This window comes from Temnothorax americanus, unplaced genomic scaffold, assembly GCF_048541705.1.
Source record: "Temnothorax americanus isolate GAGA-0224 unplaced genomic scaffold, ASM4854170v1 Scaffold189, whole genome shotgun sequence".
In the NCBI taxonomy this organism is placed as follows: Eukaryota; Metazoa; Arthropoda; class Insecta; order Hymenoptera; family Formicidae; genus Temnothorax; species Temnothorax americanus.
Genome location: NW_027509328.1, coordinates 50,400 through 66,170, shown reverse-complemented (window position 1 = coordinate 66,170; position 15,771 = coordinate 50,400). Strand labels below are relative to the sequence as shown.

General features: G+C 44.3%; 2 protein-coding genes across 2 annotated transcripts; one reads left to right on the top strand and one right to left on the bottom strand.

Annotated features, from left to right (window-relative positions):
- Window positions 1–62: 62 nt before the first annotated feature.
- On the bottom strand, window positions 63–3,263 carry LOC143896520 (uncharacterized). Its single transcript, XM_077404420.1, has 3 exons — window positions 2,101–3,263; window positions 1,881–2,033; window positions 63–1,782 (listed from the first exon to the last, which is right to left on the bottom strand). The coding sequence occupies exons 1-3, from the start codon at window positions 3,261–3,263 to the stop codon at window positions 63–65; spliced, it is 3,036 nt and encodes a 1,011-aa protein (XP_077260546.1).
- Window positions 3,264–4,626: 1,363 nt separating this feature from the next.
- Window positions 4,627–6,315, top strand: LOC143896516 (uncharacterized). Its single transcript, XM_077404415.1, has 3 exons — window positions 4,627–4,948; window positions 5,151–5,467; window positions 5,715–6,315. Exons 1-3 carry the CDS (start codon window positions 4,780–4,782, stop codon window positions 6,189–6,191), a joined length of 963 nt encoding a protein of 320 aa, XP_077260541.1. The 5' UTR covers window positions 4,627–4,779; the 3' UTR covers window positions 6,192–6,315.
- Window positions 6,316–15,771: the final 9,456 nt, after the last annotated feature.

Genomic DNA, 15,771 nt, shown 5'->3' with positions numbered 1-15,771 from the left:
TTGGATATCTCGAGAATGCACATTCTTACGTAAACCGGCTTGTTGAATTTTACCTCGAGCCTTCACAGCTCGATCGCGACGAGATTCTCCAAGAAGACGCTCCTGCTGTGAAAGTTCGGTCTGGCGATCATCGCCTCCGCGCCGTACCTGCCGTCCCATCGTGTCACGAGACGCACGTCCACGTGATCGCGCACGTTCTCCATCGTCTTGCCGAAGACGGCATTGTACATCAGTTTGTACATATTTCGTTCGAACTCGTTGCTCGCGCGAGTCCTAAACGTCGTGTTCAGCTCGATGTAGCCGCGAAGCCGAGGTGACTGGGTGAATCGCAGAACGCGACGAACTCGCGTCAGTCGCAAACCCAGTCGCAGACATTGCTGCAGATTTCGATAGTGCGTCACGTAGCGCGATTTGTCGTGGAGCGTGGCGAGCAGTTTCTCCCGCCACTTACCGGGCAGTTTATCGCGCGTTGGGCACAACGGCAGGTCCGCGTGGGCGTCGTGCAGGTCACCAGGATACTCGAGATCCACCTCCAGAATGTAACCGACATCGCCGTTTGGTGGCACGGTCGTCACGTCAAAATTCTCAGGGTCGTCGAGCCACTGAAAATTCGCGTACGGCAGCGATTCGTACATAGCCCAGCCGTACAGATTGTTCACGTTGTAATATACGAGATACGTATCGGGCTGGGACGAATCGTATGTCGGTACGTGCCTGTTGTTAGCTCGCGCGTACCTGAGCGAACATTGACTGAGGCCGCCGCGTATTCCACGTTCCACGAACAGCACCATGTCGATGTCGGTGAGCAGCTCGAAACGCACGCCGGTGTATCTCAGCATGGCGTTCCACGTGTACCCCGGCAACGTATAATAATACGCGGGATCGAGCCCGTAACTCGCCATACACGTGTCCCGAAAATTTTCAAAGATATCCGCCAGAAGAAGCACGTCGGTCTTGAGATAGAGATCGTTGTACTCCCCGAGATCTCGCACGCGAAAACGTCGCCAGACCCTCGTCGCGTGCTCGTAGTCGCTCTCGCTCGCGGTCTCGTCGGTCAGGGAGCTGTAAAAGACCTTGCGCGGTGGAAGCTCGGTCTCCCGCAACTTGTCCAGGCTGTCGACGTACTCGTACGGAAATACTCCCTTGCGAGTGAACAGATCGAGATTCTCCGTGCTCAAATCCGCGTACTCCGAGGGCGTTATTCTCAGCTTGTCCTTGCTCAGATAGGACGCCAGGGTTTCGATACTCGCGGCTAAAAATTTGTACGAGTCCACGAATCGTAGCTTAACGTACCGATTCCATGTTCCATCCGTCTGCGTCTCCTTAACAGTCTTCGAGAACGATATGTAGGTTTCCTTCGTAAGCGGCAGGAGCTCGACCCCGCCCTCGAAATCGTTCGCGATTTTCTCGATGATGAAGTGCGCGTCGTAACCCGACAGATTGTGGAAGAACACGGGAATCACGTACACGTTTCTGTAATTCAGATTGCAACGAACATGCGCCGGACCTCTGTAACGTCCGGTTAGATGACAGTGATCTCGCATGCGTTTGTCCTCCGGTTGGAACACTTTTCGACTCACGTGACAATGCGTCGCGCACTGAAATTCGCGTTTTTCGTCCTTCGTAAGTTCTACCATAAATATATTAGTGGAGAATTTAATCTTAGCGCGACGCGCGAGAACGCGAAGCTCGTTAACGAACCACGAAACGCAATCCTCGCCGCGACGATATCTGTACGTGGATACGGTATCGTCGTAGGTGCAGCACAGATAGTAGCCCAGGCTGAACGGTACGTGACGCTGATAAGCGTATCTTTCCGTTCTCGCCCCCCCCCCTTGGGCATTCTCCCTCTCCCATGGTTCAAGAAGACATCCGCGTACACCACGAAGGGGAGTCGCTCCTTCCTGTCGTGATTGTCGAAAGACTGCCACTTATCGTCCTCGTTTGGAAGAGCGATGGCGCAGTCGTTCATTCGGCCGCAGTCGACGCTGTGAGCGGCCAACTTTTCGCGCGTATAGAAATAGTGTAGGCATCTGCGAAGTAAAGTCATATATTAAATAACATCTCTCCCTTCCCTTGTTTCTCAGTTTTTTTACTTACTGATCGCAAACGTGCTTTGCGCAGCGGCTCACGGTCAATTGCGAATTCACCAATCGCGATAGATTCTTTATCCAGGCGAAATGACCCTTGTTGACGACGCCACGCAACGTATCGCGCAGATACAGGAGATTTACGTGTCTATCCCTCTTATCGTCGGTTAACCGCAGAGGCACGATCGCGTTGTCGTCAGCGCCCCGTCCGTACTTATCTTCCTTTCCAATCTCTTCCCGAGTGGTGAACACATTGATCGATACGTCATTCTGACGTTCGAACTTTCCGATGTGTTTCAGATCTATGGGGAACTTTATCCCGTCGAGATTCAGCACCGTCGCGTAATCGGGATACGAGCCGCATCGTTCCGGGTTCTCCTGGGCGGGATACAGAGCCGCGACCACCGCGCGTGCGAAACACGTGTCCTTCTCCGATCGCACGTTCACCACCGCCTTTTTAAGTCTTATACCTCGCGGTATTTTTATCCAACATCCCACGCTCATGGGATTACACTTGTTCACGTTTACCGTTAGGTTCAATATTCTAGAAAACGCCCATCCGCTGTCGCGTTCCTGAAATTCGTCCAACTCTGCTAGAATCGCGTCGCGCACGCGCCTATCGTACCACTCGCTCAGATCGGACGCTTGGAGGAGCTGTTCGTTCCGCGTAACGATACTCTTCACTTCGATCTTATCGTTCGCTACGAATTCTCCATTGAACATGACATTGACCTTCAGGCACGTGTGTCTGTTCAAATTGTCCTGCACTTTTTCGAGCACGGTGCCTTTCGCATTCTCGAGAAACCGCGCGAGTTCGATGTACGTCGAGTTCGTCGCAACGCCGGTGAGCACGCGACTTTGGAACGCCGTATCGATCTCGACCCACAAGAATCCTCCGCTGACGCTGCTGCTGCTACCAGCACCCTCACAGTCCAAACCGGCACCCACGGCGCGTTCGAATCGCCGACGCAGATCCTTCCTCGAACCTTCCAGTCGCGCTATTCGAACCACCAGAGCGGTCACGGCTCCGGTGTTGCCTCGCCCTCTGAAGCGTCCGACCCGATAGCTCTCCCGCAGGAGCTGGAGACACTCGTTGCATCGTCGTCTCCACGCGCGATACCCGTCCGCGTCGCGGACGTCCGCGGCGAGCAATTCTTCGCACTCTTTTTGCATGTCATCCAGAAGGGCCTTTCACCCTCGGGAACACTGAATTTCACTCGATCGAAAAGACGACGAGACCCGTAGGTGTAAATCCTACGTAGCTTCTCTCCTCCGAACACCGTCTGATAATAATGATGATACTTGAGCGGCAATTTACGCGTATATTCGTGCTCCCTAGCAGAATTTACCATCGTCATCTCTATCCACGCGCGCTCGCGCGCAGTTCGCGCTCCGATCTCTCTCCGCAAATGATGAGTCGCCAGATTCCATCGCGCGTCTTCCTTCACCACCACCAACGCACATGCGTTTGACGATAACGACGTTTCGAGTCTCGCCGATTCGTTGTCCGAATCCGACGAAAACGCGGGCATGGGCTCGTAACAGCGCAGTTCGCCGTCTGATTCCTCGGACGAGTAATAACGGTGATCGTTCATTTGCGAGTACACACATTGCTATTGCTACATTACCACCGCTGTCGGGTCTAAATCAATTAGACGTATAAATACCGTTCTCTATTATTTTCAAATATATTTGGCAATAGAAAAACTTCCAGTTCGATTGGCGATCGGCGATTCCGATTTCGCGACGGATCAGATATCTCGTTACGTCGACTCTCCACAAATCCGATCTGCAACAATTCCTCATGAGCGGTTCGCTTATTTTTACAATCGGTTTTCTAATTTTAGAATTAAACACCGGTTTGCAAAGTTCTACGTACTCGTCGCTCATACCGCATTAAAAAACAACTTATTCCCGTTCCGATCGATTTGCACCACTCTCTCACGATACATTTGTCAATCCGCGTCACTGTATGCCGCGCCGTCGCGAGCAAAACTCATTTTATACGCGTTCATTATCTCAACGTTGGTTTTCCATACCAGATAAACTCTTTCCCCGGAAAAACTACAACTGTTCGCCGCGTCGTTCGAAGAAAAACAAAAGGAGGAAATGACGAGAGCGACCTTGAACGAGTTCGGACGCGCGCTGAAAAATATTCGTGAAAAGTAAAAATCGAGTGAACGAAGAGAGTAGTCTCGTCTTTCTATATCTCTCTCGATACACCGGAAAACCGCATCCGGCCCGTTGGGACAAAGAAGCGCGCGACGCCGCGATCGACGCTCCCCCTTTCGGGAGGAGGAATCGCGATTTTCGCCGTTTGGGAAACGGGGGGGCCGGAAAACCGCGTCCGGCCCGTTAAGCCCGTGTCACACTACGCATTGCGGACGCGGATTGGATTCGGATTGCGAACTGCGAATTGTTGATTAGCCAATCAGATGGAAGTAGCTAAATATTCAGATTGCGAATCGCAGAATAGATGATCCTTTGCGGACGCGGATCGGATTCGGATTGCAAACTGCGAATTGTTGATTAGCCAATCAGGTGGAAGGAGCCAAAGATCCAGATGGCGAATCGCAAAATAGGTGAGCTTCTATTTTGCGATCTGTGATACGCAAATCGCGTGGCAACTGGCAATAAATGTAGAGGTTTGGTCGTGGCTATCTGGGCACATATCGTTTTCTCTGTGGCAATGGGTCCCAAAAGTGATTTATTTACAAAAGAAATAAAATGTATATTGATCCAAATGGTGAGACAGCGTCCTTTATTATGGGATACAAGCACGGAAGAATATCGCCGAACTGATTTGAAACGAATGCATTGGGACCAAATAGCGGAAGCCCTAGGTCCCAAATTCACAGGTATATTTAGACATATTTTATCTTATTTTTTCTATTTAACCATGTTGCTTCTGAAATGAAGATGTAATTAGGTTATTTAACCTTTAGAAAAGTTATTAGCATGAACATATGTCACAAATAGCTAGTTACTGAATATGGATTATGTGTTGAGGTTATAGAAAAATTATTAATGTTAATATTCCCTTTTACTTTCTCGTTGCAGGAGAATCAGTTTATAAGCGGTTTCAAAGTATGGAAAGCACTTTCCGTGCGAACGAGCGGAAGATAAAAGCCTCAAAAGCTCGTTGTAGTGGGAAAGGGACTGATGAAATTTACAAACCAAAGTGGGATTATTATGAAATGCTCCTGTTTTTAAAGAAAACTTGTGCACAGTCCGAAACTATTGACAACCTCTCCTCACAAAGTCAAATTTCTACAGCCAGCGAAGAGACAATGAATTGTTTATCTACTTCTAAACCTTATAGTGATGTGCAAAATTTATCACAGGTTACAGACATTTATTATGATGAAAATGCACAAGTAAGTGTAAAATTTTAGACAATGAAAGATATCTCTCCAGAAGACTTGCATTATCTGCGTTCGACCCTGATAGCCCTGTCTTCTCTTATTTTTAAGTGTAAAATTTTTCTCTTTATATCATTTTGTTTGTTTTTCATTATTTCAATGTTATTTACTTATCTATTAATTCCTGTATTCAACACAAACAATGTAAAAAAGTATTGTTTTTTATAGGTATTGTTTAATATATCTTGATTTTTATGTTTAGCAATATATGTTAATTCCATCTGATTCATCTGGACCTAACAATGCAGCAGATGCAAGCGATGAAACATCACATTCTGAACATTCTGATTTACATGTCTCATCAAAATCTAGTTCAGATAGGTCATTTGCACCTCTCAACGCCAGGCAACCTCTATCGATAATAAGTAATATATCAAGTAATACATCATCTGGAATAGTTACATCTTCATCTAGTGCTGCATCTGCTCCATTAAATACTAATAAGCGTTCTATTGAGGCCCCGATGTATACAAAACGAGGAAGAAAATCTAACGCAATGGAACATGCTGTAGATGCTATACGAAATTTGGCTAAACAAGAATTACCTCCTCCAAACATGGATAAATTTGATATGTTTAGTGCATATATTGCATCAAAGCTTCGGTCAATGATTCCTGAGGATCAAGAATATTATGAAAAGGAAATTTTAAGAGTATTGATTCAGCCAAGGTTGCAATAAGTTTTTGAATATATCGACATTATCTGCAATAATATATTACACTGATAGGCGTACTGTCATTTTTATACACAGAAAAAAGTATATTAATATATATTTAAAGTAATGTTTGATTTAATTGTTATTACCACAGGAAACATTTATTTTATGTTAAGACCGAAGCTCCGTAAATCTTATTACCACTGGAGAAATTTATTTTATGTTGTTAAGATTGAAGCTCCGTAATTGTTATTACCGCAGGAGAAATTTATTTTATGTTGGTAAAGACTGAAGCTCCGTATTTCTTTTATTTAAATGTAACATTGTACTAATTAATGTAAAAGACTGTACTAGCAATAAAAAACAAATAAAAAATAAACTTATTTTTCTAAAGTACAGGATAGAGATATTAAATACTAACATACACGCATTTGAAGACAGTTACATTTATTACTTCCAATATTATTAATAATTCACTGTATCATACGTTCTTGCCAGGGAATTGCACCAACAGTATTAAAGTAATAACACCACCTGTCTCTGAGTAAAATGGCTTGATTTGCGTGACGGTTGCCACCTTGATGAGCAAAATTTACCATGCCTCTTGCGTTTTCAGCTCTCCAATCTCCACGATGCAATTCACCTAACATTTAATTTTCTTCGTCTAGAAATGATGGTGGTGTATACATATTTCGCCCAACAGACTGACTTCGCAGCATATTGTGCAAACAACATATAGCTAAGATAATGTTGCGAACATCGTCAGGATCATATCGCATTGGAGAACGAAAAATTTGAAAACGTGCAGTCATTACACCAAATGCATTTTCCGAGCAACGACGAGCTCTAGATAATCTATAACATATGAGTAAACAAATATTTTGATATTGCTGTAACTTTTAACATATTATAAATTTAAAAAAATTAGAAACATTTTACATAGGTACCTATAATTAAATATCCTTCTATGTATTCTCCCACTACATTGAGGTTTTGGATAAGGGATTAGGAGTTTCTCTGATAATGGGAAACCTTCATCCCCAATAATCACAAAAGGAAAATTTTCTTCTATACCTGGCAATGGGGCAGGAGGAGGGATATGTAGAGCATTCCTATCTAGATAATTTTTGAGGGAGCAGTTATTCCAAACACCAGAGTCACTGACTCTGCCATTAGCTCCCACATCAACATAAATGAAACGTAAATCAGCATCTACTAGAGCCAATAGTACAACACTGTAATCTCCTTTATAATTATAGAACATGGATCCTGACTGCAGTGGGGGATCAATAACGCAGTGTTTTCCATCCATTGCCCCTACGCAATGATGAAAATTCCATCGCTCTCCGAAATTATTGGCAATCCCACGCCATTCATCCTCAGTTTGAGGAAAACAAAGAAACTCTTCTTTCAAAACTAAAAATATTGCTGCTGTTACCTCTTTTATAATGTTTGATATAGTACTTCTACCCAGCCTGAATGTAAGAGATAACGATTCTTGACTTTCTCCTTTAGAATACAAAAAAATTTAGTTACATAACAAAAAGCATACAACTATAATCAATCGAAATTCTGCTGTCCTTCACCTGTTGCTAAATGTCGTAAAGTAACTGATAGCCTCTCACTAGGTGAAATGCTTTCTCGTAAATGAGTATCTTGCTTTCTTATTATAGGATCGACTTTAATCAGAAGATGTTCGAAAGTATCTGTGTCCATTCTGAGGCATCTAAAATAACAAATTTCCTTAAAAGTAAAACATTTCCTTTAGTTTTTCAAATTATATTCTACAAACTGCAACAAACCTTCTAAACCGATCAGGGTCTTCTAATGAAAGTTCCAAAAAGAGGTTATGATGCAACCCTTTTTCTTTCCTTCTTATTACCCATTTGTGAACCCATAGTCTTCGCTCATTACATCTACGCGATTCATATTCAGCGATCATTAGAAGCAAAAGACATGCTTGCAACTTTTTTCTTTTCATATATATATATCGCTTATAATAATAATTTTGACAAGCCATATTGTTACACGCAGCACATAGCAAACAATGCAGACCAATGCAGACTGAATACTGAATTCGTGGTGTGAACGGAGAGTTCAGATTCAATGATTCGCAATCCGAATCCAATCCGCGTCCGCAATGCGTAGTGTGACACGGGCTTTAGGACAGAGAAAAGCGACAGTACAAATCGAGTAAACGAAATGAGTAGTCTCGTCTCTCTCTATCTCTCTCGATACACCGGAAAACCGCATCCGGCCCGTTGGGACAAAAAAGCGCGCGACGCCGCGATCGACGCTCCCCCTTTCGGGAGGAGGAATCGCGATTTTCGCCGTTTGGAAAACGGGGGGGCCGGAAAACCGCGTCCGGCCCGTTAGGACAGAGAAAAGCGGGCGACGCGACAGTACGCGCCTCGCCGCGATCGACGACGCTCCTCCTCGCGCACCGTCGGTAACGCGGTACCCCCCTTCCCCCGACCCCCTCCAGAGTACCCTAGTACAGAAGTGAATTTCCCCCACTGCTTGTCTCCCCCCAACAGCTGCTCCTCCCGGACCCCCCTCGCCCATCTCTTATGGCGTTCCCTCCGCGGGGACGCTTCCCCCCCCCCCGACACCCGCGATTGTACCTGAGGGTAGAACTATATATTCTTTAGCAACTGTCTTTATTTCAAGAACGGAAAAGACGCGAGGGGGAACTACGGATCGTGCGTCGCGGATTTGGAAATCTTCTGAGTCGTTCGTACTTTTCTGCCAGGTATCGCGAACGGAAATCTTGTCTCAGCTTCTCGCATCGAAGCCTCTCGCGGAGCGGAGATCTTGTACACGTCGAACGGAAATCTTGAGCGCGCGGCAGAAGAACGATCGCGAGCGGAGCACGACCGGAAGTTTTCGGACCCCTCGCTAAGTAGCACACTTAATGAAAAAATATAAGTAACTTTGATCTGCACTTTAAGACGAAACGAGCGAGTAGCGATTCAGGCAGCGATTTAAGAGGGAGAGAGCCGTGCTGTTTTTAGACGAGGATTGATACGCGACGACTTTCGGCTATGAGTTCTGGCCCACGACTTGAGGCTAGGAATCCTCAGCAACGACTGACTGTCCGGCGAGCGAGTTCGCCGTTTACTCAAAAGGGTTGTTTTTCAGGAACGAACGCACGATGAGAGCTGAATCGCTATTCGTCCGTATGGTCACATCACGCATCACAACAGCCATTTCCGGGCTTCGACAAATAAGGGAGCACTCTCGTAACGCGTGATCGCGATCGATGGGCTTCGAGGGCGCGGGGATTGCGGGGAACGTATGTTTCGAACAAGTTTGACAGAGCTCGTACCACATAAACATCGGTATTTCTCGATGTTAAATATAATAATGTTTTTGAACCGATGTTTCGCGTAGGAAAGTTCGACGGATCTCGAACACTTATAGTATAATTTCAAGAACTTATGTATTTTTTTTTCTTGATAAAACCAAGATTTTATCTAAGCATTTGAATAGGCCATCAATACAGGATGTTCGGCGCTTGCCTGTATATATTAGATGTCCGTGTCATTCGTAATTGTCGTACCTATTAGTTGATAAGTTGCGCGTACAATCAACGTACAAAATCGTATTTTGTGACTCGCGCGAGACGTTGGCGGATCGCGACAGATAGCAACACTCGCGCGACTCACCCGACTCGTGCTGCCCGCCCACGGGTGGCCCGCAATTATTTGGAACCATGAGTACTCGCGCCGGCCGCAATTCGCAGGTGTGCGAGCCGAGGAGTACCGTGGGAGAATTCGCTGTTCAAACGTGGACTCGAGAACACACCCGTTTTGCTCTCGCACGGTTCGGAGTTGATCGAGTGGACTCGCACTTTCGGAGTTCGACAAGTCGGCACGTTAAGCTCGAGCCTTGCGTGCTTGCCTCTTGCTCATGTGCCTGCTATATCGCCTGCTTGCCCGTATTGCACGTTTTGCCTGCCTGCCTGCTGCGGCACGTGAGTGCCTGTGCATCCTAAGCTGCTGCACACTTTCCACTCTCCATCACCACAGGGAGGACCGGACGCCACGAGGCCACCACGAGAACATCGGGCAACAATACGGTGAGTCGCTTTTTTGCTTGCCTTTTCGTTTTTTCGCCTAATTAAAATTGTGAGGCTGGACCTAACAATGCAGCAGATGCAAGCGATGAAACATCACATTCTGAACATTCTGATTTACATGTCTCATCAAAATCTAGTTCAGATAGGTCATTTGCACCTCTCAACGCCAGGCAACCTCTATCGATAATAAGTAATATATCAAGTAATACATCATCTGGAATAGTTACATCTTCATCTAGTGCTGCATCTGCTCCATTAAATACTAATAAGCGTTCTATTGAGGCCCCGATGTATACAAAACGAGGAAGAAAATCTAACGCAATGGAACATGCTGTAGATGCTATACGAAATTTGGCTAAACAAGAATTACCTCCTCCAAACATGGATAAATTTGATATGTTTAGTGCATATATTGCATCAAAGCTTCGGTCAATGATTCCTGAGGATCAAGAATATTATGAAAAGGAAATTTTAAGAGTATTGATTCAGCCAAGGTTGCAATAAGTTTTTGAATATATCGACATTATCTGCAATAATATATTACACTGATAGGCGTACTGTCATTTTTATACACAGAAAAAAGTATATTAATATATATTTAAAGTAATGTTTGATTTAATTGTTATTACCACAGGAAACATTTATTTTATGTTAAGACCGAAGCTCCGTAAATCTTATTACCACTGGAGAAATTTATTTTATGTTGTTAAGATTGAAGCTCCGTAATTGTTATTACCGCAGGAGAAATTTATTTTATGTTGGTAAAGACTGAAGCTCCGTATTTCTTTTATTTAAATGTAACATTGTACTAATTAATGTAAAAGACTGTACTAGCAATAAAAAACAAATAAAAAATAAACTTATTTTTCTAAAGTACAGGATAGAGATATTAAATACTAACATACACGCATTTGAAGACAGTTACATTTATTACTTCCAATATTATTAATAATTCACTGTATCATACGTTCTTGCCAGGGAATTGCACCAACAGTATTAAAGTAATAACACCACCTGTCTCTGAGTAAAATGGCTTGATTTGCGTGACGGTTGCCACCTTGATGAGCAAAATTTACCATGCCTCTTGCGTTTTCAGCTCTCCAATCTCCACGATGCAATTCACCTAACATTTAATTTTCTTCGTCTAGAAATGATGGTGGTGTATACATATTTCGCCCAACAGACTGACTTCGCAGCATATTGTGCAAACAACATATAGCTAAGATAATGTTGCGAACATCGTCAGGATCATATCGCATTGGAGAACGAAAAATTTGAAAACGTGCAGTCATTACACCAAATGCATTTTCCGAGCAACGACGAGCTCTAGATAATCTATAACATATGAGTAAACAAATATTTTGATATTGCTGTAACTTTTAACATATTATAAATTTAAAAAATTAGAAACATTTTACATAGGTACCTATAATTAAATATCCTTCTATGTATTCTCCCACTACATTGAGGTTTTGGATAAGGGATTAGGAGTTTCTCTGATAATGGGAAACCTTCATCCCCAATAATCACAAAAGGAAAATTTTCTTCTATACCTGGCAATGGGGCAGGAGGAGGGATATGTAGAGCATTCCTATCTAGATAATTTTTGAGGGAGCAGTTATTCCAAACACCAGAGTCACTGACTCTGCCATTAGCTCCCACATCAACATAAATGAAACGTAAATCAGCATCTACTAGAGCCAATAGTACAACACTGTAATCTCCTTTATAATTATAGAACATGGATCCTGACTGCAGTGGGGGATCAATAACGCAGTGTTTTCCATCCATTGCCCCTACGCAATGATGAAAATTCCATCGCTCTCCGAAATTATTGGCAATCCCACGCCATTCATCCTCAGTTTGAGGAAAACAAAGAAACTCTTCTTTCAAAACTAAAAATATTGCTGCTGTTACCTCTTTTATAATGTTTGATATAGTACTTCTACCCAGCCTGAATGTAAGAGATAACGATTCTTGACTTTCTCCTTTAGAATACAAAAAATTTAGTTACATAACAAAAAGCATACAACTATAATCAATCGAAATTCTGCTGTCCTTCACCTGTTGCTAAATGTCGTAAAGTAACTGATAGCCTCTCACTAGGTGAAATGCTTTCTCGTAAATGAGTATCTTGCTTTCTTATTATAGAATCGACTTTAATCAGAAGATGTTCGAAAGTATCTGTGTCCATTCTGAGGCATCTAAAATAACAAATTTCCTTAAAAGTAAAACATTTCCTTTAGTTTTTCAAATTATATTCTACAAACTGCAACAAACCTTCTAAACCGATCAGGGTCTTCTAATGAAAGTTCCAAAAAGAGGTTATGATGCAACCCTTTTTCTTTCCTTCTTATTACCCATTTGTGAACCCATAGTCTTCGCTCATTACATCTACGCGATTCATATTCAGCGATCATTAGAAGCAAAAGACATGCTTGCAACTTTTTTCTTTTCATATATATATATCGCTTATAATAATAATTTTGACAAGCCATATTGTTACACGCAGCACATAGCAAACAATGCAGACCAATGCAGACTGAATACTGAATTCGTGGTGTGAACGGAGAGTTCAGATTCAATGATTCGCAATCCGAATCCAATCCGCGTCCGCAATGCGTAGTGTGACACGGGCTTTAGGACAGAGAAAAGCGACAGTACAAATCGAGTAAACGAAGAGAGTAGTCTCGTCTCTCTCTATCTCTCTCGATACACCGGAAAACCGCATCCGGCCCGTTGGGACAAAAAAGCGCGCGACGCCGCGATCGACGCTCCCCCTTTCGGGAGGAGGAATCGCGATTTTCGCCGTTTGGGAAACGGGGGGGCCGGAAAACCGCGTCCGGCCCGTTAGGACAGAGAAAAACGGGCGACGCGACAGTACGCGCCTCGCCGCGATCGACGACGCTCCTCCTCGCGCACCGTCGGTAACGCGGTACTCCCCTTCCCCCGACCCTCTCCAGAGTACCCTAGTACAGAAGTGAATTTCCCCCACTGCTTGTCTCCCCCCAACAGCTGCTCCTCCCGGACCCCCCTCGCCCATCTCTTATGGCGTTCCCTCCGCGGGGACGCTTCCCCCCCCGACCCCCGCGATTGTACCTGAGGGTAGAACTATATATTCTTTAGCAACTGTCTTTATTTCAAGAACGGAAAAGACGCGAGGGAGAACGACGGATCGTGCGTCGCGGATTTGGAAATCTTCTGAGTCGTTCGTACTTTTCTGCCAGGTATCGCGAACGGAAATCTTGTCTCAGCTTCTCGCATCGAAGCCTCTCGCGGAGCGGAGATCTTGTACACGTCGAACGGAAATCTTGAGCGCGCGGCAGAAGAACGATCGCGAACGGAGCACGACCGGAAGTTTTCGGACCCCTCGCTAAGTAGCACACTTAATGAAAAAATATAAGTAACTTTGATCCGCACTTTAAGACGAAACGAGCGAGTAGCGATTCAGGCAGCGATTTAAGAGGGAGAGAGCCGTGCTGTTTTAGACGAGGATTGATACGCGACGACTTTCGGCTATGAGTTCTGGCCCACGACTTGAGGCTAGGAATCCTCAGCAACGACTGACTGTCCGGCGAGCGAGTTCGCCGTTTACTCAAAAGGGTTGTTTTTCAGGAACGAACGCGCGATGAGAGCTGAATCGCTATTCGTCCGTATGGTCACATCACGCATCACAACAGCCATTTCCGGGCTTCGACAAATAAGGGAGCACTCTCGTAACGCGTGATCGCGATCGATGGGCTTCGAGGGCGCGGGGATTGCGGGGAACGTATGTTTCGAACAAGTTCGACAGAGCTCGTACCACATAAACATCGGTATTTCTCAATGTTAAATATAATAATGTTTTTGAGCCGATGTTTCGCGTAGGAAAGTTCGACGGATCTCGAACACTTATAGTATAATTTCAAGAACTTATGTATTTTTTTTTCTTGATAAAACCAAGATTTTATCTAAGCATTTGAATAGGCCATCAATACAGGATGTTCGGCGCTTGCCTGTATATATTAGATGTCCGTGTCATTCGTAATTGTCGTACCTATTAGTTGATAAGTTGCGCGTACAATCAACGTACAAAATCGTATTTTGTGACTCGCGCGAGACGTTGGCGGATCGCGACAGATAGCAACACTCGCGCGACTCAACCGACTCGTGCTGCCCGCCCACGGGTGGCCCGCAATTATTTGGAACCATGAGTACTCGCGCCGGCCGCAATTCGCAGGTGTGCGAGCCGAGGAGTACCGTGGGAGAATTCGCTGTTCAAACGTGGACTCGAGAACACACCCGTTTTGCTCTCGCACGGTTCGGAGTTGATCGAGTGGACTCGCACTTTCGGAGTTCGACAAGTCGGCACGTTAAGCTCGAACCTTGCGTGCTTGCCTCTTGCACATGTGCCTGCTATATCGCCTGCTTGCCCGTATTGCACGTTTTGCCTGCCTGCCTGCTGCGGCACGTGAGTGCCTGCGCATCCTAAGCTGCTGCACACTTTCCACTCTCCATCACCACAGGGAGGACCGGACGCCACGAGGCCACCACGAGAACATCGGGCAACAATACAGTGAGTCGCTTTTTCTCTTGCCTTTTCGTTTTTTCGCCTAATTAAAATTGTGAGGGGATTGCCCCTCTGGTCCTTCGAACCACAAAATCTCATTGACCGATCACAAATCCGGGGCGATTGACACCCCCCCCCCCGAGCACAGGATGTTTAACTTTTATTTCGTTAATTTCACGGAAAGATGGCAATTTTGTTTTATTATCTGTGGAATGAAGATAAGTTGAGAATGAAGATAAAATTATTGAGACTTCATCATCCGTCCATCTGATCTTGTGAGCACTTTTTCTTAAAGGATCAAAAGGAGATGCTAAAATAATAATAAAATTTCGTTAATCTAGTATAAATATACTAGGGGAGTATAAATCTAGTATAAATATATAGGGGAGACCGGGGTTAACTCGACACTATTTCTTCAAAGGCAATTTTTAATATTTAATTAAAATTTTTATGTAAATTTTTAATGGTATATATTTAAAGAATGTTTTTTCAGATACAAAATTAATTCAAAAAGTTTTGCTGTACGTCGCTTTGTTTTGCCATTAGAAAAGGAAAAATGACGCAAAGACAAATTTTTAAATTAAAAAATATCGTGGCAAACTCAACACATTGTCTGATCGACACAATTTGATCTGAAACTTATTTTTTACTGTCTGAAAATAAAAATACACACACACACACACACACACACGCGCGCGCGCACGCCCGCCCGCACGCACGCACGCACGCACGCACACTGATTATTGTGTATTTAAAAAGTACAAAAATTCGAAATAAAGTAGCTGGAAAAATTAATTGAAATAATGAGAACAAAAATTATTAAACTTTCAATTATCTTCATTTAAACTCATGTCTGAAAAACAATTAATGCAGGTAAACTCGCGATCGGACGTGCGCATATATTTGTCATGAGCCATACGGCTGCATGACAAGCATCGTTTGTTACTGGGAGCCGACGAAACGGTGTGGTGTTG

Excerpts from the sequence above, each read along its gene's own strand:
- LOC143896520 (XM_077404420.1), bottom strand. The coding sequence starts at position 3,263 with ATGCAAAAAGAGTGCGAAGAATTGCTCGCCGCGGACGTCCGCGACGCG. Across the intron at positions 2,034-2,100 it reads GCAAAGCACGTTTGCGATCA|ATGCCTACACTATTTCTATA; the intron begins GTAAGTAAAAAA and ends TTTACTTCGCAG. Across the intron at positions 1,783-1,880 it reads GAGCGACTCCCCTTCGTGGT|CCTGGGCTACTATCTGTGCT; the intron begins GTACGCGGATGT and ends CGTACCGTTCAG.
- LOC143896516 (XM_077404415.1), top strand. The coding sequence starts at position 4,780 with ATGGGTCCCAAAAGTGATTTATTTACAAAAGAAATAAAATGTATATTG. Across the intron at positions 4,949-5,150 it reads CCTAGGTCCCAAATTCACAG|GAGAATCAGTTTATAAGCGG; the intron begins GTATATTTAGAC and ends TTCTCGTTGCAG. Across the intron at positions 5,468-5,714 it reads ATTATGATGAAAATGCACAA|CAATATATGTTAATTCCATC; the intron begins GTAAGTGTAAAA and ends TTTTATGTTTAG.